The sequence below is a fragment of the Entamoeba invadens genome (assembly GCF_000330505.1).
Source record: "Entamoeba invadens IP1 unplaced genomic scaffold scaff_1105074726353, whole genome shotgun sequence".
Taxonomy (NCBI): Eukaryota; Evosea; order Mastigamoebida; family Endamoebidae; genus Entamoeba; species Entamoeba invadens.
Genome location: NW_004443630.1, coordinates 56137 through 80549, shown reverse-complemented (window position 1 = coordinate 80549; position 24413 = coordinate 56137). Strand labels below are relative to the sequence as shown.

The following is a 24413-nucleotide window of genomic DNA, read 5'->3' as shown; positions in this document are numbered from 1 at the left end:
TGGATTTGGAAGACCATATAACCAAATGCGACCAGATTTCCATTCTGAAACCTAAAATGTATTGCGTTTCCGACTGCTATTTACAAAAAAGCCCAAATACTTTGGCATCGAAATGAGTAAAAATAGTCAATAATTAACCGCATTTTTTCCCGCGATCTTACACAGGTTAGACGGATTATTTATTGTTATTAGTCGGTATTTTTTGTTTTTCTTTTTGTTATTGTCAGTCCACGTCATTTCAAAATTCTGGACAAGCAACAACCATGAACCAATTTGATACTTGTGAGACTCTTTTTTTTTAAAGTTTGAAAGTTGAGACCCAACATGGTTCTTGACTTATGAATCACCATTCTGAATGCGAAAATGGGCTTCACACCACCAAAGACGACATAAAAGTTCGTGGATAAGGAAGAACAATCTAACAGACAACAAAAGGTGTGGTTGTCTGAGTAATGTTTTGTCACAAGCTACGCCCGTGTGTACGTGTAACCCGAATATTAAAAAAAATTACATTACCGAAAGTGCAAAAAGCACAAGCAACGCAAAGTATGGTACCACCCCACTTTGCAGTTTCTCAGTTGTGATGTCGACCAGGACACTGGTGGGCATCGCGCCAGCGTCATTACCGCCAATGCCACAAAGATCGTTCCACGATATTCTGAAATACCCATTTTCTCCCCAGTTATCTCCCCAACTGTTTCTGATCACCAAAAACGCTTTACCACCTTCAACACCATATCCCACAACTACAACAACATGGTTCGTACCTATGTTGGGGTTGCCGCAGTCCAAGTCCAATACCCCATGTGTGTAATACTGGAGGTCTTGTGACGCGTACATTGACGTCACAAACGGCCCGTAATTATTCAGAACGCTTTTGACACACTCCTCCGTGTAGCAGTTGTCGAAACTCTTGTAACTCTTGACCTTCAACACCGAACTTTTTTTCTCGCACTTGTTTCTCGAACAATCGTCCATTGAAGTGTAAAAATCTTTGTAGGGGTACGCCTTCTCAGTGGTGTAGCCTTTCACATGTTTTAAAACATCTTGGGGAAAGCCACCACAACACCTCTCTGAGCTTCCTGTGTTACAATCCAAAATCTGTTGCGCCGATATTTGTTCTTTCCTCCCCGTCTTCATTGCGTATTTTGTCTCGAGCAACTGTGCAACACCAAACGCATAACACGAGCCGCACTCGCCTTGGTTTTGTGTTTTGCTCGCGCAGTAGTCATACTTCTTTCCATTGTTCACGTTGTAATTTCCACAAAATATCAGCGATTCTGGTAGGGATGTCTTTTTGAATTGTGGCGGGTTCGCCTTTTTGTACGATTTTTTGTATTCTTCAGGCACCTTTTTACCCATCAAGTGTCTCTTCTCTTCTGTGGTCATCAATGCATACTTGTTTACCCCAAAATGCTCTCCATACTTCGTGTTCAACTCATTTATGTGGGCAATGTTCGCCAAAAAAACAGCTTTTCTTTTTACTATTTCGCTGACACTCCACCTTTTTCCATGTTCCATTTCCACTTTAAACTTTTCGAACAGTTCGTCTGTGGCTCCCATAACAGCCATCGCATTCCACAATATAATCATCATGAAATTCATGCATCAATACTTTTTTTCTTGCCTCAAATATCTTTTCTTTCCCGATTTTTCAATCTCAGTTGTTATTTCCCTAACTTTGTTTTCTTAAATTAAAAATTTAATTTCTCAAAACAATATCTTTTTTTTTGTTATTAAAAAGTTTGTATAAAAATCATTTTTTTTCTTTTGTATTGTTTTAATATAAAAAACTAATACTATAAAAAATAATTTCTAATTGTAGTTTTGAAACTAATATAAATAAGATTAGTCACATTTTTTGACATATTTATCTAATTAATCTTAATAATAAATGTAATAATTATTATAGTTAATTGTAATATACAAAAAAGACCAATATAATGTTATTAAAAATGTTATATATAACAAAATCAAATAACAAAACACACACAAAAGCAACTCACATACAATGTCTCATTCGATAGGTTCCGTTTTTGCCTGTTTTTTCATCGTGCTTCCTTCTGCCTCGTCAAAGACTTTCATCTTGAGTAAATCCTCGCACTTTGGGCGCATCTTCGGGTCGAACATGAAACATGAGCTCAGGAAGACTTTGAAATCGTTTGACACCTTTCCAGGAAAACGAAGACCCATTGCACCAATTGTTGCGGTCTTGAACGTTCCTTTGACCAACCCGACTTCCTTATAAGGAGGGTACCCTTCCACCAACTCTTGAGCAACACATCCAAGACTCCACACGTCTACTTTACAATCGTATGGTTCTTGTTTAATAACTTCGGGGGCCATATAAGCTTTACTTCCCGCACGATTTGATGGTTTGTTTGACTCTCTGATAACCAATCCGAAGTCAATCACTTTCACAGAGTAAGTGGAAGATAACATGATATTCGCTGTTTTAATATCTCTGTGAATGAATCCATACTCATGGATGTACTGTAGTGCTCGTAACGTCTCGCGAACTAAAAAGACGGAATCTGCCTCATTAAATCGACTCTTACTCTTTAACAACTGCTTTAATGTCCCTTGCGAACAATACTCCATCCCTATATGAACTTGATTGTCATAGATCCAACACCCTTCAAACCCTACAATATTCGGATGGCGGAAGTGATACAACCGAGAGACTTCTATACCTATTTTACTATACCGCTCATCAGCACTGTGTTTCAACGTTTTCAATGCAATTTGCTTCCCATCAGATTTCCTCGTAGCTACAAAGACCTCCCCAAACCCACCTTTCCCTATCGACACAAAATTGGCAAATAAATTGTAGATGTCATCTTTCTCGGCAATGGTGGCTAACTCTTCTCCATCATCGATCTCCTCAAGTTTGGTTTCCTTTTTACTCTCATTCGACGTCTTATTAACATCTTTGCCTAATCCACGTTTCTTCATGTTTGTCACGTACCGCCGCTTCGTCGCGGATTTGACAACTTCACACAACACAGGGAAGTACTTATCACACTCTTCGGGGTATAATTTACTCTTGATACATTCATCACGACAGACGGAAATCAAGTCGTTCAAGTTGCCTGTGAAAAAGTCTCTGACATAATTGACATATGGCGGGATGATGACTTGCTGGCTCGTTTCAGTCATCTCAACCAAATCGTCGCGTTCCTCCTCGCTCTCAAATTTGAATTGAAAACTACGAATGTAAGAAGTGATCTTAACAGATTCTTTTCCTTGTTTGATGACTTTGACGCATTCACAGATCGGGATAATCGTCAAAGGTATCTCTTTGGTAGTGCTCTCGTAAAGATACAAACACCCATTATACACGTTAATTACTCGTTTGTTCCAAAATGTTTTACCACGCTTTTTGCATATATACGTTCGCTTTAACACTACCGTCTATTCATTACTTCCAATTGATTTGAATTGGTGTTTTGAAATATGCGACAGCTAACAAACGTCCAAGAGAAACTCTTCTTTAGTGATCGGAAGCGTGTGATTCAACGAAATCATGCGAAACACTCTGTAAATCGCATTTAAGTCGTCAACAGATTGGGGTTGAATTATGATGGCCATACTCTCACCTAATTCCAACTTCAATTTGTTGTTCTCAAATTTGGAAATGGTGTTAATAATGTACATCCCATACTCCTCTTTAGTCTTCCTGTGTCTGACTAGTCGCAGTTTTCGTTCTGGGAAATTGAGCCAAATCAGTCTGTAGACCATCGGCTGACCTTCCTTAAAAGCTACCAAGACGTCGTAAAACAAATTTTCGACTTGTGTCCGTTTCTCTTGAGGGGTGTTTGCAAGTCTGTTAACAATAAGTGCTGTTGGTGTGTCGAGTTTCCGCATGAGGGGAACGTCCTGTGTGGAGGACATCTATTATTTTAGTTCCATTTCCCTTCATTGAATGAGAAGTCTAATTCCACTTGAAATCTTTTATAGCATCATTTTATCCCATTATAGCTTATCGCTCATTTTTGGGAGTAATTACAATTTTGGTGTTTCTATTAATACATTTTGTTTTATAATAACATTTTTAAAGCGGTTTGTGGTTCTTGTAGTGTTTTTTCGTTCAGAGACTTTTCATAAGCTCAAAAATGCTTTTTTCATCATAAAATGGACTATTGGTCCGTGTTTTTTTAGTATTTGTATAATTAATTGTTATTAATAATAAACTATATTTTATATAACAATCACCTAAAGATTGATAAGTTATTCGATGAGTAAAAGATAAACTTTGGTTTTAGTATTAAATATATTAAATATACTATAGTTTACTAAAAACTTTATCAACAAAAAACAGAATCTAGTTTATTGTATAATACATTTTATTATAATTTATTGATACGGTTTCTTCATTTCTTTATCTCGTTGTTTTTCTGTTTCTTTGTTGAACTTTTTCGACCAATACACCTGGTTTTCAATTTCATCAAACTGGTTTTTGTCAAGAAGGCGACAATTACAATCTTTTTCTATCTATTCATTACAAATCCTGATAACTTCGTCAAATCAGAAAGTTGTTTTTATTAGAAACTAAAAGGATAAACAACAGAGCCAAAAATGCAAATTCAAAAATAAATGCCACAAAAAAAGAGATTCCAAAAATGGAAAAAAATACAACTATTCTTTGAAATAGAAATACTAATTTTCAAGTATTCATTTACTATTGAAAAAGGCTTTAATTGTCAGTGGGGAATGGGAAACCTTCCCATGCAAAAAGTGCCATTTCGAAAAAGTCACCTTTTAAAACTAAAAAAACAGCGCATGAAAAGGTTTGTCCATACCAATAATCCATTTTATTCAGACAAACTCGACGCAGCAGAATTCTACTGGAAACGACATGAAGACGTTTTAAAGGAGATTCGACGGACGGTGGAAATACTAGTCTTCCATTTGAACTCACTTCAAACAACTCCTTTCTCACGTATTTCGTTTCACTGTAAGAAGGATAGAGTGTACATGGCTTCGTACAACACTGCTATAGAAAACATGACAAAGCATTTACAACAGTTTTCTGATACTCTTCACCCAATCGTATCATTTTCATCCGAATTTCTCGATAATTTCCAAGACATCCGAAAGAAACTGAAAGACAAAAAGAAGGAGTACAACAACCAACTTGCAATGTTATACCACTTCAACACTATGTACAACGAAAGCGTGTTTTCGCTCTTCGCGCAAATAACTCAATCGTGTCAGGAGTTCTTCACAAACGCACAATCATCGTTTTCTGGTGTCGATAAGTCGTCCCTTGATATTGTAAAAGCAAAAGAACACGCACAATATGTGGAGATAAACGAACTTAAGTTCGTCGAATACTTCAAAGTCAACCTCATCGACATTTTAAATACCGAACAACGAACACCAAAACAACTTCCTCTCGCAATAGCAAAAACCATCTCCATGTTGAACTCTTCTAATCTCTCTTTTAAAGGTCTTTTCAGGTTTACGCCCTATGCGGACTCAAAAGAAATCGATCAAGTCACACGAAGAATATCAGTGACTGATATAACTGAATACTCGGTCGATGTCATCGCTTGTGTCTTAAAGTGCTTTTTACAAAATTTGAAGAAGCACGTGTTTCCTACTATGGCATCGTTGGAAATGATATCAATTCATATCAAAAGTGGTCAAATGGAAGTGAACACGCTGGCAAAGAAGTATCAAAATATCATCACTCAACTTCCTGAAGAGTCAATAACAATGTTGTGCAACGTCATTGCTGTATGTAAAAAGATTGCAAATCATAGTAAGGAGAACGGAATGAATCAGAAGAACCTTGGCGTCGTCCTCGCCCCAATTTTACTGACTTTACCCGATCCAGAGACACTTAAAAACACGGGAATTAACCCAAACACAACAAAAGAAATTGGATATGGTATTGAAATAGTTAAATTTATTATTACAAACTACGATTTAATCTTTACTGCTGAGATTGTCGATGGGCGAGAGTGTTGTGTTGATGTTCAAGACGTTACAAATGAAGGTCCTCAAGAAGACGAGAAAGACACAAAAGATGACAAATTCATTAAAATCGAGAAAAGCGTTATTATGAATCAAAGCATCAATCTTCCTACACAAAAACGCATGAGAACAGCATCATCTGCAGATAAAATGGGGAACGGAGAAAATGATAATGAGAGTAAGAAGTCAAGACAAAAACGCGTCATATTAAGTTCAGATATTTCCGAACTGATTGTAGGGAAACTGAAAGAAGAAATTGGAGAGAAAGAACCCGATGTCAAACCACCAGAAAAAGAAGAAAAGGTCGAACTCTTACCCTTTCAAAGTAGAGACTTCTATGTCGAAAAAGCGTTACAACGAGGGGATGCAACAAACGAAAAACAAGAAGACAAACCATTTAAAGTGGTCTGCGTATCCAATGTCGCTTGCCAAAAAACTAAAAATTCACCACTACTCTATGAATCAAAAAATTCACCACCACCAGAAGGCAATGAAACAAATCAACATAATATCCTCTATTTAACACAAAACGATTTGTCAAAATCGACTAATGCACTACTCGCTGAATCAAAAGAAACACAACAGGGCCCACGACCAGGTTCAATTCCTAATACTAAATTCATTGTTCCAACTTTCGAACCTAAAAAGAAAAAGAAGAAACAGGCAGATATAACAGTCACTCCACAAAAAGGAAAACGTGGAAGAACAAAAACACTTGTTGAGAAAACAAAGGCAGATCGGTTGAACGATCTTTAACTGTTAATTTATTTAGTGTTTTCAAAAGAATTGGGTGTGTTTGTAAGAACAAATAGAAATATAAGTATAATCTATAGTAACTTTATAGTATGACGAACTATATAGTATTTTAAAGTATACAAATAATACAAATACTATATTAATTAGTTTAATAGAACATAAAATAATAATAATAATAACAACAAACTAATAAAGAAGAATTGTGAGAGATGAATGTTGAGCACGATGCAGTCATCGAGAACGACAACGGAATTGAAATCCCACACTGGACTAAATTCAGCGAGAAAACAGTGCCAATGGAAGACGATTCAGAAGAAGAGAAAACAGACAATGAAACATACACCGATTTACACACACATTTTGAACAGAACGAAAGAAGAAGATACGTCATGCTGACACTCAACCCAGACGACAACGACAAACCATTTGTACTCCCACTTGCCTCAATGCAATACCTCAAAATGACAGAAGCAAAGGAATTGAAAGAAAGCTACACTCACAACTTCAATTTCTCAGCAGCAAAACAAAAGGACGACAAACTCAAACTCGCATTTCAAAGCGTTTGGGAAACACAGGACGCTGGACAATTTGCTCTCAATTTCAAAATCAGCACTCTCTAATCCTTTGTATCTATCCCTTTTTATCTTTTGTCATTAATATTACTATAGCTTTACTAATAATTATATAATAAAAATACCTTCACAAATGATAAAAACCAATCAATATATAATGTAAGTACTCACCACCCTCCAACACTTTCAAAAAATCCATCTTCAATGGACTTTGATGATATAACGTCTTCTTTTTTTAACTTCTTTACAAATTTGTCATAAGTGACCAATTCCTTCCCTTCAATCTCTTTCGGAAGATAACTCTGTTGCAGCACGTGGTCAAACATTGGAGGGTATAAATAGCCTTCGCCGTACCCCATCTTACCCATTAAATTTGTCGCAGCGTTTCTGATGTTCATAGGAACTGGCAAACACCCCGTGTCTTTGATGAGTTGTTGTGTTGTTTTCATTGCTTTGTACGCACAAACAGACTTTGGTGCTCGTGACAAATACAACACACACTCCGACAACACCACATCACACTCGGGATAGCCCATTACATTCACAGCTTGAAATGTGTTCACTGCAACCGTCAACGCGTTTGTGTCTGCCAAACCAATATCTTCACTTGAAAATCGAATGAGTCTCCGAGCTATATACTTGGGATTTTCCCCAGCTAACACCATTCGGTGCAACCAATACAACGCAGCGTTTTCGTCTGAACCCTTTTGGTCATCGTTTTATAATTAAAATCACACTCTCAGTTAACAAGTAGTTGACTATATAAGTAAAACTATTAATAAAAACGGTATAAGTTGTGATGTTAGAAATTATTACGAACAAACTCGCATACTCTTGTGAAGTGCACTAATCAAGTTATAGTGAGACTCCCCTTTTTTGTCATAACTATATTTTGTTCGCTCTAAAAAAGCAAGAATAATGTCGAGTGTTAATATCACTTTTGTTGTTTGATTGTCCATAAGTGTTTCAATTCCTTTTTCTTTAAGGTTTTGTACCTCATCACTACTTTTATGTTTTTCATTTATGTCGTCTTTCATGTCTTTCACTTCTTTTGTATCTTCTTGTGTTACATTTTGGTGTGTTTCTCGTTCAACTACAACACTTTTTTCGTTATCGCGATTCACAACATCACGACATCCTTTTTCAACCGTAGTCGCAGTCTTCTCAGTCTTCTTTGACGCAAGAACAATCTTCTCGAGTTGGTCGATATTAAATTTGGTGTAATACAAATACACTTTCTCGACAAAATTCAGTGCATTTCTTCCATCTCCATCTGCAACGGAAGCGATATACTGAAACACCTCATCGCTCAATTCAAACATACATCCTTTATATTCTTTCTCGATGGCGTTCTTCATAATCGTCATGAGGTCTTCATCTCTTAATCTCCTCAACACAAGCAACCCGCATCGACTCATTAGTGCGTCGTTAATTTCAAACGACGGATTTTCTGTAGTAGCTCCGAGTAAGATAATATTTCCGTTCTCCACCGCTGGCAAGAAAGTGTCTTGTTGCAGTTTATTAAGTGAATGTATTTCATCAACAAAAAGGATAGTGTTGGTCCCCATCTTCTTCTTTTGTGTTGCCGTCTTAATGATGTCTTTCAACTCGTTTTTCCCCGTCGAGGTCGCAGAAACAGTGACAAAGTCGTTCTTAGTTGTTCGCGCGATAATTTTAGCGATGGTCGTCTTGCCACATCCCGCGGGCCCATATATAATTGTGGACGAGATCTGGTTATTTGCAATCATCGCATAGAAAGGAGTTCCTTCTCCAAGAGCCTTTTCCTGTCCAATGAGATCTTCAAGTTTTTGTGGACGAACTCTTTCCGCCAGTGGGGTGTATGTCGGAGTGGTGTCAACGTCGAATTTCGTGCGTTTTGTTTGAAAGTATTGGTCGAGCGTTTGGGTTCCGTTTTGCCTTTTCATTCTCAATCTTGCTCCAAATGATATGTTGAGTTTGAGTAACAAATGAGAAACAATTATGTATAGTTTTATTATAAGTGTTGTATAATTGTCATTAAGATACAATCACGACAACTTTTGCAAATCTCAAAAAAGTACTATTTAAACTAAAAAAATATAATACAATAATTGAACTGAAGGGAATCAAAATCAATAACCACATCCACTTGGTGTTAACGAAAGCTCTTTCATGAAAATAACAGACGACCCGCAATTGTCCTTACTTAATACCTTAGAAGTACATTCTTGGAAGTACGGATTATCAATATCGAAACTTTGGACAGAGGTGCAGTATCTCAGCTCGGAGACATAATCGCCTGAACATCTGAAGTACGCTGCGTTGGTAACGCCAATTTGCTTTCCAAGAGCATTCAAAAGAGTTTGTTTGTTAATTGCGGTTTTACCATCGGCAACAGCACCAGCAGCTTTGAACACAGTCCAAGCATCGGCGGTTTTTAAGAGCTTCATTGCAGCTCTTCCATATTGCTTTGGACCTTCAACGCCTTTGTAGATGTTGGTTAAACAAACACCGTGTTTGTCATACCTGTGTTGTAAGTCTTAGTTGGAGAAGTGAGAGAAGTACAAACTCGTAAAGGAAGAATTCACAGTTTGAAAGGGATGGCCATGAGTATGCAACTTCGTCAAGAAAGTCGTTGTCCGCTTCGACTGTCGATTTCACGTTTGTTCTGTTGGTAGCATATGTGCAGCAAGCAGGCATCGATCCCGAGGAGAAGGATGGCCACCAACCATGCATGGTGAAACCATCAGTCATCACACCATTGAGACGTGTTGGGGAGTCACAGCACTTGGTAGAGCAGAAATACCCAGGCCAAGTCGTTACCAACAACACAAAGTCCCATGTCACTTTACAGTTGTTCGAAGTGCATAACTCAAATTGCCCATGTGAACAATCGGCATAGGCCGAGAAAAGGAGAGTGGTTATCAAGAAGAGCATTGTGTGTTTAACAGTTTTGTTAATCGTTTTGTATGGATACTATTGTGTCGAGTTTTTTACTTATTCGTTCTTTATTCTTCGTGTTTTTTCTTTTCCATTCGGTTCGTTGAAATTTTATGGATTGTGTTCTTCCCGCTATTTTGCATAGTTAGTCAGCTGTCTTTAATTTGAAAATTCATAAGAAGGCGAAAAGCAAAACAAGAAGTTGTAATTATAATAAAAATGTAATTAAAATATATATGTCAAAATATAGTTTAAAGTACTATATTTGTTAATTGTATTATATCACATCCAAAATACCATTTAATAAATCTATTATTTATTATTTCTATAATAATAATTGTTTATAAAGCAAACTATTTTATTCTATTGAAAATAATTGTTCTATTTGTGTTTTTATAATCAAGTTGTCGTTTTAGTTACTTTTAAGTAAAACATTTATTTAGTATTTATAAAATTTTTATTAAAAGTTGTTATTATTTAAGTTTTATCTTTTAACACGTTCAAAACAGAAACGTAATAATAATAAGTTTTTATTTTTTTCTTTTACCTAAACCTTTTTTTGCCTTTATAAACAAAACAAATTTTTGTAATTTTTTATTTATTTTTTAATCAACTCAAATTTGAATTGTTTATTTTTTGGTCACACTTAACATGAAGTGTTAAGTGTTATGTGAAGTAACAACTTCATCTGTTTTTGATGCTACATTGAGTTTTTTGTGTTAAACAAGAGCAAAGCATCAAAAAGAAAGATGGGGTCTAATGATGGTTTAATATATTTGGTTGTTTTTTATATAAAAAGTATATTGTCATTTGATTATAACGATATTGGTGTTTTAAAGTCGTCATATTTGTTGATGTGACTATTTGACTTGTTTGTTATAAAGTGGATTGACTAATTAGCGTTTTAACTGTAATGTCGAAACACAATAAAGCGATATGAAATTTCGTCCAAAAAGATTATTTTTGATCAATCTTAGGTAATTGTGTTCTCATTTGTTAAATGTTTTAAGTAAAATAAAACTGACTATTGGCCGGTTTGGGTTAGAAAGGGGTTTTTGAATATATAATAATAAAATGATTTGGACAATTTCTTTTTTACTTATTTTTCTTCTTAAAAAAAGTTTTGGGTTGTGAAAGTGTTAAACCATTTACAATCTCTTTCAATGTATTGTTTGAAAAACAGTTAATATGCAGTTAATGCAAATAAATGCGACACATTTCAAATTGTATATCAACGCCATAACAAAATCTTATTGTGTGTAAAAAGAAAAAGCCCAGTCTTCAAACGAATTAATTATAAAGCTATATAATATTTTCTATTATAAAGTAATATTAATGACAAAAGATAAAAAGGGATAGATACAAAGGATTAGAGAGTGCTGATTTTGAAATTGAGAGCAAATTGTCCAGCGTCCTGTGTTTCCCAAACGCTTTGAAATGCGAGTTTGAGTTTGTCGTCCTTTTGTTTTGCTGCTGAGAAATTGAAGTTGTGAGTGTAGCTTTCTTTCAATTCCTTTGCTTCTGTCATTTTGAGGTATTGCATTGAGGCAAGTGGGAGTACAAATGGTTTGTCGTTGTCGTCTGGGTTGAGTGTCAGCATGACGTATCTTCTTCTTTCGTTCTGTTCAAAATGTGTGTGTAAATCGGTGTATGTTTCATTGTCTGTTTTCTCTTCTTCTGAATCGTCTTCCATTGGCACTGTTTTCTCGCTGAATTTAGTCCAGTGTGGGATTTCAATTCCGTTGTCGTTCTCGATGACTGCATCGTGCTCAACATTCATCTCTCACAATTCTTCTTTATTAGTTTGTTGTTATTATTATTATTATTTTATGTTCTATTAAACTAATTAATATAGTATTTGTATTATTTGTATACTATAAAATACTATATAGTTCGTCATACTATAAAATTACTATAGATTATACTTATATTTCTATTTGTTCTTACAAACACACCCAATTCTTTTGAAAACACTTAAGAAGCTCTTGGAGAATATCATTTTAGTCAAATAATGGTTTTGTTAACAAAAATGTAATTGTATAATAAATAAAACGAATAGATAATGAAATTGAATTATTTATTCGTGTAAATTTGAATATCTTTATTCAAACAATTATACAAATTGTTGAATTTTGATTTAAAAAATTTCATTTCAATAAAAGTAAATGTGTGATAAATGACAAATATTGTTGTTCTTTTACGAAATTTTAAATACACAGTTTTCAGTATAAAGCAAAACTCCTTGGATTCAAAAAGAAGAGTTTCAAATTTCTAACAACGGGCAAGGAGTCATTGATTTACTGTCAAATCAGACCCTGATACTGTCAAACAGTTGTTTTATTCTTTTTAAGTAAATAGACTCCATTGGGTGGGTGCTTCAATTGATTTAACGTTTTGTGTCAAAATTTCATAGAGAATTATTACATCAATGTTAAAGTTAATGCAGTTGTAACACATATTCAAATTGTTGTAAATGAACTCACAAAGAATTTCTCAAAAAAAGAATATTAGTTTTTTATTCATAGTGAAAAAAAACCAATGACAAGTTGGTCATATTGAACAACAGTCATTTGATTTTTCATCTCTTCGATTGGAATTTCAAGCAACATGTGAATTTTTAATTCAAACAACATTTTCATCATATTTGTCAATACCACTCAACTCTAAAATAAGTGTTTTAATTCAAGTCGATTTATATAACCAAAAAAAACTATAAATTAAAAGTTTATTATACAATTAAACTATATTTTTATTGATATTTTGATTTTATAAATAGGCCTTTTGAAGAAACAATTAAAGTATTTGGATATGCCCTCAAAAACAGTTTAATAAGAAACTGATAATAAGTTTGCTTTGAAGACCATCTTTTGGTTGTAAGACGGACTTGTTGTTAATTTATTTTTTCAAAGACCACAAAAACCGAAAACTAAAGCTAAGAATAGTTGAAACAAATATAGCACCATAACTTGTATATCTAAGATTCATGTTTAATGAAAAAATAGAGTCTTGGATATTTTTGTAAATACAAAACAATAGAAAAAAGAATCAACTTTTACTATACTTAGACTCATTATGCTATTTACTACTAAATTTCAAGAACCGTTCAATCTAGAAATTATTGAATGGTTGAAGAAAGTCTCAAGAACAAGGCTTGGGTCCGTATCCAAGAGAAGTTGTACATGTCTTGGATCAATGAAGTTCTCGAAAAACGTAACATGGAAGCTACCAATTTAACATCAGATATGGCGGACTGTGTTAAATTAATAAACTTTCTTGAATTGTTGTCAGGAGAGCGAGTAATTGGTTACATCCCGAAGGCGAATAACCGAATTAAGAGGATAGCAAATGGGGACCGGTTAATCAAATTTCTGAAAGACCAGTTGAAATTTCCCAATCCAGGATGTTCTGCTGAAAATATAGTCGACCTTGGCACTGATAAAGCTGATAACAGACACTTACTGGGACTTTTGTACCTTCTTTTTAGAAAATATCGACTTGATACAATTAAAAATGACGAAGGAACTGAAAAGGGAAAAGAAAAGAACAACGCACTTCTTGAATGGGTTAAAAAAGTCACCACTGGGTATGGACTTGAGGTCACCAGTTTCAAGTCTTCGTTTAGTGATGGTGAAGTTTTCTTGGCCCTTGCTCACTTCATTTCAAACAAGAGCTTTGATTTTGAGGAATTCAAAGAAAAGCCAACGGAAGAGATATTAGATAAAGCATTTACTGTTGCTCAAGAAAACGGTATTCCAAGAGTTTTAGAAATCACTGATGTCACTGACCATATTTTGGAAGCAAGAGGATATGAGATGTACGTATCTCTGTTCCATAATGAGTATTCAAAGAGACAACAAATTGAGGCTTTAAAAGGAAACGTCATGAAAAGTCAAGAACAACTTTCTATGGAGGCAAGATCACAGGAAGATTTGGTCAATCTTAATGTCGAGCTTACAACAACACGAGACGACCTTAAAAGTGCTGTTGAAGGTCTTGAGAAGACCGCTGAAGAGAAGAAGAATGAGTTTTGTGAACTTCAACTGAGAAGTAACACATTGGATGAACTGATTAAAGAAAAGAAAGAACTCTACGGGAAAGTCGAGTTAGGGAAAAATGAGAAGGAAGTTGGTGCGAAATCTGCAGAAGAATTGTATGAGACGAACAAGAAGAAGATTGAAGAGAATCGTGACATTAAAAAAGATGACGATGAAGAAATCGATGGATTAACTAAACAAATCGAAGAGACCAAAAAACGCATAGAAGAAGTTAAAATACTTTTGGAGAATAAACGAACCAAAGAAGCCGAGTCAATGGCTTCTAAATATGTCGAAGCACAGAAGAAAGGAGAAGAAATGAACAAAAGAAAATGTGAAGTGGAAGAAGAAATTGAGGAATTGGAAGAGGCGTTGAGTAAAAGAAATAAAAAGGTTTCAGAATTGGAGAATGAGTTGGATATGGATAAAGACAATTTGGAGAGAGGAAACGCCTTACAAGAACTTTATTTAAATGTTGCTCCAGTCGAAGAGAATTTGAGAGAACATATCGTTAACTTGCATAAATGGGCACCTTACATAAAAAGTGGTGAAGGGTTCGGTACTGAAGATGAGAAGTTGAAAGATCTCAACAAACAAAAAGAAGGAACTTACAAAGAAATATTAAAAGCACTTGCTACCGATCTTGAAGGTGAAAACGATGATCTTGGAAAAGTTCTTGTCGAGGTCAAAAAAGATCAACTTAAGAAACAAACAAAGAAGCCAGCTATCAAGAAACCAACGGTCAAGAAGGACAAGAAATAAGTTCACTTATTTTTCTTTTGTTTGGTTCCAAGTGAAACATTTTACTATAAGATAATAAATATATTATATATTATAATTATATTATAGTATATATTTCTATATAACTATAATAAGAATCATATAGAAATAAATGAATTGTAATTTGATTACATGTTATTGAATGACCTTCTTTTAAACTCTTTGTGGAGTTCTTCGAAAAAGACTCCGCTTCTTCTGATATTAAGAGCTTTCTGAATTTGTTTTTGTTGTTCGATATAATCTGAAGCTGTTTCAAACCAAGTGTCTCGATTAGTTTGGTTGTCAAAAATGAGAGTGACCTTGTCTTCTTTGTTGCAAAAGATCGACGTCAATAAGATTTCATTGTCACCAACAACTTCGACATCGCTCTGATAATTTCTGAAATGTAAATAGTAGTGGAAGTATTCTATATTTGGTTCTTTTGTCATTCCCCATGAGATGTATGACAACCATTTTAATCCAGTGTTAACCAATGTCGTAGCGTAATCCTTCGATAAAAAGAGAATCATGTCGTTAAACAACACAAGTGTCTGCTCGCGTTCTTTAGTTTCAATTTCATTTTCAGACTCATCAAAACTACTTGAATCAAGTAAATCCGCACTTGGTGATCTCACTACCGTTTCTCGTAAGAGTACTGTGTCTCTTCTCAAATATATTCTTCCAGGCTCACATATTGAAAGTCCAATGGGCATATCTTGAGTGTGTTGAGTGAAGTACAAGAGCATCTCTGTGCTGTCCTGTTTCCTCGACATCTCATTCACAAATGTCACCACCTTTGAAATCTCGTCTTTAGCCCTTTTAAGGCTTGCGTAATCATCATGAGTATCCCAATAATGTCTGAAGAGGTCAGTTAAGAGTAGTTTATACCTTGGTAATCTTTGGACGGGTGTAATAAGTAAAGACAATATAGACTGTTGTTTCAACTCAGGTGGCGCCTTTGTCATTTGTTGAGAAACAAAAGAAGAGAAAGGGTGAGGGGGCGCAAGCGTAGTTCCCACCAAATTAGATACGGCAGTGTTGCATTTACAATATTCTGAGTACATCTTCAGGTAAGGAATTAATTGAAGAAATATCTTTCCTACTTGTGTGTGTTGAGAGTATATTGAGCATTGATGAATTAAATCGTCGAGCAAATTGTGGTTGGTGTTTTGAATGTTTTCAAGAACACTAAATATCGTCTTTTCTTGTTCTTCAGTTAATATGCTTTCATTCACATTTGCTTCGTCTAATGGCTTTTTTATTAAATTGATCACAACATCTAAATACGTCACAAAAGTAATTTCCGTCTTCACTATTTCTTTGACAACGTGTGAACAGTACTCATACTGCTTTTCTAATCTCTTCTTTAAAAGACTTCGATACGCACGCTGAAGTACACAAACAGCCCAATTTCTTGTACACTCTTGCTGGAATATTAGAAATGATCGCCAGTCGCTTAAATCTGCTTGGAGAGTGATATTGAATTTGGACGTTACTTTCAAAAATTGAGGGCCGGTCAACCCAATTAAACGAACTTTATGAGCGGTGGCATTCATTTTCCGCTTGGTTAAATTAATGCAAAGCATGTTATTTGTCCACCGAGAGGTGTCCATAGAATAGGAGTACTTTTTGACTTGAAGTGGAATTACACGCATTACAAAAGTAGTGTCGACTCCAATGAGAGAATCTTTGGGGTTAAAAGTTTTCGATGGCATGTCCTGTAGTTTTTCGATACTCATTGCACTAGCAACAGAAGTCTACAAGTTCGAGTTTTTTCTTTTTGTTGATTTGTTGTGTAAAAGATGAGAATGAAAATAATACCACAAAGATTTGTTTCCTTTAATAACTTCGTTTTTTTAAACGAAAAATATGAAATTGAAAAGACGGTCAAAACAGCCATTTTATATCTTGAAATAAGGGAGATTTCTTCAAGTCTTTTGTACTATATATTATTATATAATTATTATTAATTATTATTTAAAATAATAATAATGTCATACTATTCTAATTAAATTATAATATTATACTCATATAGAACGGGACCTACATTGACCACCACCACCCCGTTTACAAAAAAAAAATATTTGCCGCGAGTGTTTTTTGAAGGAAGTCCATTTTTCAGCCACTGTTTGTGCGTCCCCATGTCACCCACTTTCCTTGTCCGTACTGTGTGGACGCGGATGTGGTTCCCCCCCGCTTGCAGGGGGGTCAGGGGGATCCGCGCCAAGGGAGGACTTGGAAAGTGGGTGAAACGGTGCACAAACAGACTGTTTGAGTGCGTTTTTATGAGCCTTCTTTTCAATGCTCCGTCTCGCTCGGTTTCCACTAACTCGAGGTGATTTTTCGGCATTTTTTGAATTCGGGAACCAGACCTAATATTATCCCAGTTTCCTATTTACTATAATTTTAATTTGAATATTATATCAAATAGTAAAAATAGTCTATTTTTAAAGGTGGTGGTGGTCAATGTAGGTCACCATATAGAACTATTAAAAAGTTAAATTTTTTTTCTAGTTGATCAGATTTTTAGGAAGTTTTTTAATGAAAAAAAGTTAGAATAAAAATTATTAGTAAATTAATAAAAAGTTACCAATAAATTACTAAAAAAAAATGGTTTATAAGGAAACCTAATCGAAAAAAATCACAAGACCATGTCTGCTGAAGTCCCCAAAGTTGAAGTTGCTGCTGAAGTCCCAAAGGTAGAGGAAAAGCACGAATGCGAATGCCATGACGAGAAGTGCGAGTGCCACGAAGAGAAATGTGAGTGCCATGATGAGAAGTGTGAATGCCACGAGCACCACGAAGAGGAGGAAGAGCAGAAAGCCGAGAGAGTCCAGAGCAAAGGTGAGAAGAAAGCCCGTAAAGCTCTTGAGAAGATTGGTCTTGTTGAGGTTCCACATGTCATCGAGTTCTCATTGAAGAGACAAGGAACCAAATTTGTCATCCACGAACCAGCTGTTTTCAAGCTCCCAGGTGCTGAACAATTTGTTATCTATGGTGAACCAAAGAATGAATTCATGGACGCCAAGACCAGACAACTTTTCGAACAACTCCAAGCTAACATGAAAGAACAACAAGCCGCTACTGGTGAAACCAAAGAAGAAAAGCCAGTCGCTGAAGCTAAAGAAGCTGAAAAACCAGCTGCAACTGAAGCTGATGATGGATATGTACCAAATGAGGAAGATGTTAAAGTCCTCATGACTCAGGCTAACACCACCCACGAAAAGGCATATGCTGCTCTTAAGAAGACTAAGGGTGACTTGGTCAATGCTTTCTTCGAGTTCCAGTAAATCACTATTTTACTGCCTTTTTTGTTTCTATTGTTTACCAGAATCTTTTTATTTAACCACTATAAATATAATTCTTTTCATTCAATTTAACAATATCTACTGTATTATATATATTAATAACAATACTCATAACATTTACTATACTATTAGTAAAAGTACGATACAAAAGAACGAAAATAACTTCAAAATCACTTTTTCCCCAATTCAGACACGACCTGTGGGTTTGTGACAGTTGTGAGTGTGTTGAAATACGACGCCTTTTCAAACGGATCATTCTTCTCGATAATCTCTTTGATGAGAGTTGATCGTCTTAGATAAGGCTTTAAGTAGTCATCAGGTGACATGTTAAGTGAACAACAGTAATTTGCATTCACCGCAGTCTCTCTGACCAAACTTGGCAACAATTTCTTTGTGATGACCATCCCATCCATCAGAGGACCAAAGAGGCGGACATTTGGTTTCCTCCAGATGCGGATTTTATACATTCCTTTCCCAAGAGGATTCACAACAATATGTGCTGAGTTGAAGTGACTCGATATGGTGTATGGAGAGTATTCACCATCTTCATTCCATATAATATGAACGTAGTCATTGCCTACATGACGCTTCTTGACAATTTGTTGCTCATCGTCGGCCTGTGTTGGAATTAATACAACATCATGGAAGACTACTTCCTTTGATGAGTCGGAGTAATATCGTATCTTCTCACCAGTCGTACAAAACACTTTGTCGAGCCCACCAATGAACCCGTTGTGCTTCTTCATGTCAACAGTCCATCCAAGTCCTTCTGCAAACTCTTGGTACTCATCACTTGCTCCTTCATTCTTTAAAATGTCAAGCTGATCGGTTTGCCCCTTTTGGACGTAAACTAACCCAATTTTGTGGAATGGGCGAACACTTGATTTGTCAAGGTTCGAGAGAAGTATTTTAAACTTATCACTCGGATTTAAGGGTACCACCCGCTTGTTCACTTTCCCCATCTCATCGATGTTCTCAACAGCACACAACATACTTTGAATCTGTAACTTGGTGGTGTCGACTTCTAACTTCACTTTTTTTTCTTCATTTGGTCCTTGAATAGCTGATCCAAGCTCTTTCATATCACTCTCGATACTTTGGACACTCTTCCCCATCAACTCTAACTCATCTGTATATGCATCTTCTTCGATGCCTCCAGGTATTCCCCATGATAATATTTGTCCTTCCTCTTTCAATGTGATTTCATACATCTCACGAAGAACGTTTTGTCCCAATTTCACTTTCCGGTCCTTCACTTCTTGATTGGGATATCCTTTCACTATATCTTGAATTTTCACTCGTTGCTTCAATTCTTCACTTGCAAGTTCAAGATCTTCGAGAACAGTCGCACTCTGAACACCCCAACACGTTTTCCCTGCGGCATTCCGGAGAATTATTTTACAGAACTCTTCCGTCGACCCCTTTTCTATCGACATAATGGTATGACCACATGCATACCAGGAAACATCACCACCTTCAACCCCTTGGTACATATACTTATCACTCCCGTGCTCACTGGGTACAAACCCAAACGCATTCATAAACGTTTGTATGATATTTCGGCACTTCAGCAGCACATGCACGATATTGACAGCAGGGTCTGCTGAATGTTGTGGTCTTGGAAGATTCATTGCATAGGAGACGGTGTTGAGCATCAACACCGACAGTTCGGGGGTCAACGACTTCACAAAAATGCCACTTGGAGAGAAAGCCCAATTTGTCAGTGCGTCGAATAAACAGGCGATGTTTTCACTGGCGATTTCCGTGGATTGCACTTTGTTTAACACATTTGTTAAGATCAGGCGGACATCGTCTTCGTTGAAGTAATCACTGAAAAAGGCCAACACTCCAACAGACTCACTCACTGTGCGATAAATGTCCTCTTCTTTATCACAGATTTTATCAAAGAGAATTTGTAACAAGGAAGTAATGTCGGACTGTATCTTTCGAATGCGACTGTACAATATGGCACAAACTACACCATAGATCATCATCTCTTGACTCTGTTTTTGAGTCAAAACAGTTAACATGTTTGTGTATGACTTGACTAATAAAGCATCAAAATCAGACTTCTCGAAGCCATTTGTAGTGAGTACCCGCTCTAAATGTGGTGATGTCTCCTTTGCAGAAACTAAACTGTTCAACAAGAGCACAACTTGACAGTCACGGTTAATGTTTTGTGACTCTTTGAAATCCTCTGCTTTAATACTCGTAAACTTTTCCAAAAGGGGGAAGACAAGAATCTGCCACCCAGGAAGTTGGTTGAACAACACGTCGTATAACTCTTCCATAACTACTGTTGGTATCACTTCTAACGCTTTCAAAGAGATTTCATACAAATTGTTGTATACTTCTAATGGGTACTTAACATATGGGCGGTTCACTATTTTACATATCCCTCTGAAGCACAACTCGTAACTTTGTGGTGAGATCTCAAGCTTCAAAGCATTGAAAAATAGCGATCCAAAGATGTTGATTAAGACGGGGTGATTGGGTTGCGATTCGACATGTAATCGATATAATTTCGTTTCCGCCTTCACAAATATGATGAAAATGTCATACAATGTTTTGATAGCACAGTCATAGTGGATATCTTTTGGTATATCATTAATTTTCGAAAGTAATGAAAAGACAAGGTTAAACACATTTAATCCACTTTCTGACGCCAAGTCGGGGAAATCATTCATGAATTTATCTTCGAATGATGGTGCGATAAAGACATCTTCCAAATTATCCAAATGCGTTGATCGCAACACCTTTTTGTTACTGACTATAACATCGTCTGTGTTTTCTAACAACAATTTCGAGTAGTAATCGCGCAACACAAGTCGAGAACAATGCAACAACTTTGATTTGATCTGTGCAATAACAAAAGGATTACCAAAGTGTTTTTCCATCGATGTTCTTAGCAATTCCCAGTCTTCGGCCCCTCGATTCCAATTCAAAAACAACACAAAAAGCAAATCAACGTAACTTGTGATCGAGTCGCCAAAGTTTGCGCTGACAAACCACTCAATAGCAAACAATGTCGTTTTAATGATTTCAACTTTCAGTTCTTCAGAGATGTTTGCCTTTCCAAACTTCTGCAATTCTTTTTTGATGTTGAGAGTGAGTTCCTTGGCTTTGACTGGACTCCCCGTAAATATCGTCTTCTCACAAAACGGTTTTAACGCGGATATAATAAAGAGTTGAATCTTCTGGACATTCTCCGTGTTTTTATATGTAAAAACGTTGGTGATAAATAACTCAATCATCGAGCTGATAGTGACAAGGACGATACTTATAGTTTCATCGGTAGGTGGGAGTGCAAGGGCTTTCTGATAGAAGAACTGGAAGAACATAAGCAAATTGTCTCTTGTTCTCAGTTGTTTTGAGACCGTCGAATTCACAAGATCTTTCAACATGTTGAGAGTTGTTTGTATAACAGTACCAGAAGGTTCCTCGACGCCACATGACGGGTTTTCTTCAATATATTTATAACCAACTTTCTTTGCAAAAGACGGGTACGTCCATGAAAGAATCACTTCTAAGAGAGGGAAAAGACTGTCATAATCATCCGGCTTCTTGAATTCAGTAAAGAAGTTGTTCAACATTTTGAGTGACGCGAATTTCTGATCAATTTCGCCTTCATTTGGACAGAACAGGTTTTCGCCATATCCAGTGCCAAGGGATGGGAGACTATTGGAATTATAAATGGTGTTCAAATTCAAACTCTTCACAAATAAGTCAACCAAATCCTTTTGGTATTTGTAATGGACAACTGCTTTAATTAACACCAAAAATGATTGCTCTCGCAGTTGTTCATTTGTGTCGATCTTGAGGTAATTCATGAAAAACTTACCTACTCAGTTAATCGACTTCTATAACAGCATAATAATACTAATACTATTGTAATAGAAATAATAATAACAAACTAAACAATTCGAAAACACAGATGTCTGTGTAATTGAAAACAAAGATTATCCGCTCGATGATCCGAACATGAAGAACCGCTTCTTTAAGGGGGACAGAAATTCTCCCTTTCTTGGTGTGCAGTTGCATGTAATTGGAGACATCAACTAAAAACGCGGAGAATTTCTGCTTCTCCAAAATGATAAGAGAATGAAACTCTTCTTCATTCAGAAGTTCCATCAGCGAGATACACGCCTTCACACGACTTTGTGCGGTTTCCTTCGGCTCAAAGATGATCGCCTGCTTTTTCTTCAATTTTTTATCTCGCTCAGTCATGTTGCTCATTTTTGATTCTGATTTCCAGTTCGTTAACGATAAGCCTTTTTTGATGTTTTTTCTATTCATTTCTTGTCCTTGTGTCGTCTTTTTTCCTCTAAAAACACTATAATGGTATGAAAGTATTAAATTTGTCAACGTATTTTCAGGTTCTGATTGGTTTAAGTTGTACTTTTTTAGTTTTGGGTATTTCTCCTTATTATTAAAAAATAGAAATGGTATAATTATGTTGTTAATGTTTTTAAAAGATGGTTTCTTTTAAAATTTGGAAATCACGATAAGAGTCTGAAGTGGGGTTCTTATCATATCTGTATTATATATGGTTTCTTATAGTTGTTTTACTTGGTCAATAAGAATTGTTGTCTTGCAAAAAAAAAGTTAAACTATTATTATATTACACATTTATTATTAAAATTAATTAATTTTTCGTTAGAAGTTTAATTATTTAAAACTTTCGAGTTTTACAATTGTCTTGTTCAAATAATGAAGAAGAATTATGTTTTATACTTTTTAACACAATATTAATAAAAACAATTATAATTGAAATTGTACTTAACTATTATAGTATATTTTATAATTTATAGTTATAAATTTTTTAACATATTAAAATAATTATAAAGCATAGTAAACATACTATAATAAAATTTTGCATTTAAATTATTATTTTGACAGATTATATATAATTTAAATATTAGTAATAACTAATAAATAAAAAACAAATTTACCACATTAGACAAAAAATTGTTAATAAAAACAAAATTAATTGAATAATTGAATAATTATATTAAAAAAAATATAATTATTTTTAATTTTTATTAAACAAATAATTGGAGCGATAACAATCAGAGATTGTCACATTAAAACAAAACGAAAAAAAAGAGTAAAAAAAGAGGGAAAAACTCGAAAGGTTATAAAAATGGAAGTGTCTTTAATGCCAGGAACCTTCAACGTGAACTGGAAACATTTACTTATCGCGTTCCTTTTATTGATTGGGTTTATCGTATGCGTCAAGACACTTCGCACTCCCTTTATAAGGTCTTCATACGACTATCAAGAGAACTACAAGAAATACACCAAAAATGCGCCAGTGCTTCGCGTAGCAATTGTCAGTGACTTGGACACTGCGAGCAAAGATGGGAAAGTATGGCGCGCTCTTGTGATGACGGGTACTATTTTCAAACAAGGTGATTTGTATGACTTTTCGAAGGATGGAGAGTTCAATGTGACATCTGCAATCAACGAGAAAGGGCGAGGAATGGAGTTGAGTGAGTTATTGAATTACAAAGGTGTTTTGTATGGCTTTGATGACCGAACCGGACTTGTTTGTGAAATCGACATGAAACAGAAAAAGTCGTTTCCAAGACACATCCTTATGGACGGGGATTTGAAAAGTGAAAAAGGAATGAAAATTGAATGGGCAACTGTCTACAAAGATAAAATGGTCATTGGGAGCATTGGAAAGGAATTCACAACACCTACAGGAGAGTATCTCAACGACAACCCACTCTTTGTCAAAACAATTGACACAAACGGAAAAGTCGAGGCGTTTAATTGGAAGGATAAATACCACGCACTTAAAAAAGCTGTTGGAATTGAAGGCGATGGATATTTCATAAACGAAGCGGTCACATACGCGGCTTCGAAGAACAAGTGGTATTTTGCGCCAAGAAAGGTTTGTTTATGAGTTCAACAGTGTTTTGTGTGACAAATAGTGCAGTAATGAGAGGTACGACGACACAAAGGACGAAACACGCGCGTGCAAATACATCATATCGACAAGCGACTTCAGTACGTTTGACGTGTTGAATGATCCACAACACGATCTAAGTAAAGGGTTTAGCTCAATCAAAGTACTT

At 35.6% G+C, this 24413-nt stretch overlaps 13 protein-coding genes across 13 annotated transcripts; 5 read left to right on the top strand and 8 right to left on the bottom strand.

Moving 5' to 3' along the window:
- Nucleotides 1-100: 100 nt before the first annotated feature.
- EIN_313150 (Hypothetical protein) lies at nt 101-143 on the bottom strand (the record flags this gene model as incomplete). The annotated part of the gene is made up of 1 exon (XM_004259656.1): nt 101-143. A coding segment is annotated over one exon (43 nt), but the record flags the coding sequence as incomplete, so codon positions are not given.
- A 364-nt stretch (nt 144-507) lies between these two features.
- On the bottom strand, nt 508-1605 carry EIN_313140 (cysteine protease, putative; the record flags this gene model as incomplete). The annotated part of the gene is made up of 1 exon (XM_004259655.1): nt 508-1605. The coding sequence occupies one exon, from the start codon at nt 1603-1605 to the stop codon at nt 508-510; it is 1098 nt and encodes a 365-aa protein (XP_004259703.1).
- Nucleotides 1606-2016: 411 nt separating this feature from the next.
- EIN_313130 (serine/threonine protein kinase PAK, putative) lies at nt 2017-3894 on the bottom strand (the record flags this gene model as incomplete). The annotated part of the gene is made up of 2 exons (XM_004259654.1): nt 2017-3414; nt 3475-3894. The coding sequence occupies 2 exons, from the start codon at nt 3892-3894 to the stop codon at nt 2017-2019; spliced, it is 1818 nt and encodes a 605-aa protein (XP_004259702.1).
- Nucleotides 3895-4782: 888 nt separating this feature from the next.
- Nucleotides 4783-6738, top strand: EIN_313120 (hypothetical protein; the record flags this gene model as incomplete). The annotated part of the gene is made up of 1 exon (XM_004259653.1): nt 4783-6738. The coding sequence occupies one exon, from the start codon at nt 4783-4785 to the stop codon at nt 6736-6738; it is 1956 nt and encodes a 651-aa protein (XP_004259701.1).
- Nucleotides 6739-6947: 209 nt separating this feature from the next.
- On the top strand, nt 6948-7358 carry EIN_313110 (hypothetical protein; the record flags this gene model as incomplete). The annotated part of the gene is made up of 1 exon (XM_004259652.1): nt 6948-7358. The coding sequence occupies one exon, from the start codon at nt 6948-6950 to the stop codon at nt 7356-7358; it is 411 nt and encodes a 136-aa protein (XP_004259700.1).
- A 119-nt stretch (nt 7359-7477) lies between these two features.
- EIN_313100 (werner helicase interacting protein, putative) lies at nt 7478-9235 on the bottom strand (the record flags this gene model as incomplete). Its single annotated transcript, XM_004259651.1, has 2 exons — nt 7478-8014; nt 8135-9235. 2 exons carry the CDS (start codon nt 9233-9235, stop codon nt 7478-7480), a joined length of 1638 nt encoding a protein of 545 aa, XP_004259699.1.
- A 186-nt stretch (nt 9236-9421) lies between these two features.
- Nucleotides 9422-10226, bottom strand: EIN_313090 (extracellular ribonuclease LE precursor, putative; the record flags this gene model as incomplete). The annotated part of the gene is made up of 2 exons (XM_004259650.1): nt 9422-9815; nt 9859-10226. 2 exons carry the CDS (start codon nt 10224-10226, stop codon nt 9422-9424), a joined length of 762 nt encoding a protein of 253 aa, XP_004259698.1.
- Nucleotides 10227-11598: 1372 nt separating this feature from the next.
- EIN_313080 (hypothetical protein) lies at nt 11599-12009 on the bottom strand (the record flags this gene model as incomplete). Its single annotated transcript, XM_004259649.1, has 1 exon — nt 11599-12009. One exon carries the CDS (start codon nt 12007-12009, stop codon nt 11599-11601), a length of 411 nt encoding a protein of 136 aa, XP_004259697.1.
- A 1342-nt stretch (nt 12010-13351) lies between these two features.
- EIN_313070 (alpha-actinin, non-muscular, putative) lies at nt 13352-15025 on the top strand (the record flags this gene model as incomplete). The annotated part of the gene is made up of 1 exon (XM_004259648.1): nt 13352-15025. The coding sequence occupies one exon, from the start codon at nt 13352-13354 to the stop codon at nt 15023-15025; it is 1674 nt and encodes a 557-aa protein (XP_004259696.1).
- A 146-nt stretch (nt 15026-15171) lies between these two features.
- Nucleotides 15172-16737, bottom strand: EIN_313060 (guanine nucleotide exchange factor, putative; the record flags this gene model as incomplete). Its single annotated transcript, XM_004259647.1, has 1 exon — nt 15172-16737. The coding sequence occupies one exon, from the start codon at nt 16735-16737 to the stop codon at nt 15172-15174; it is 1566 nt and encodes a 521-aa protein (XP_004259695.1).
- Nucleotides 16738-17673: 936 nt separating this feature from the next.
- EIN_313050 (nascent polypeptide-associated complex subunit alpha, putative) lies at nt 17674-18312 on the top strand (the record flags this gene model as incomplete). Its single annotated transcript, XM_004259646.1, has 1 exon — nt 17674-18312. One exon carries the CDS (start codon nt 17674-17676, stop codon nt 18310-18312), a length of 639 nt encoding a protein of 212 aa, XP_004259694.1.
- Nucleotides 18313-18500: 188 nt separating this feature from the next.
- On the bottom strand, nt 18501-22566 carry EIN_313040 (tuberin, putative; the record flags this gene model as incomplete). Its single annotated transcript, XM_004259645.1, has 2 exons — nt 18501-22171; nt 22245-22566. 2 exons carry the CDS (start codon nt 22564-22566, stop codon nt 18501-18503), a joined length of 3993 nt encoding a protein of 1330 aa, XP_004259693.1.
- A 907-nt stretch (nt 22567-23473) lies between these two features.
- On the top strand, nt 23474-24413 carry EIN_313030 (apyrase, putative; the record flags this gene model as incomplete). The annotated part of the gene is made up of 2 exons (XM_004259644.1): nt 23474-24229; nt 24270-24413. Coding segments are annotated over 2 exons (900 nt in total), but the record flags the coding sequence as incomplete, so codon positions are not given.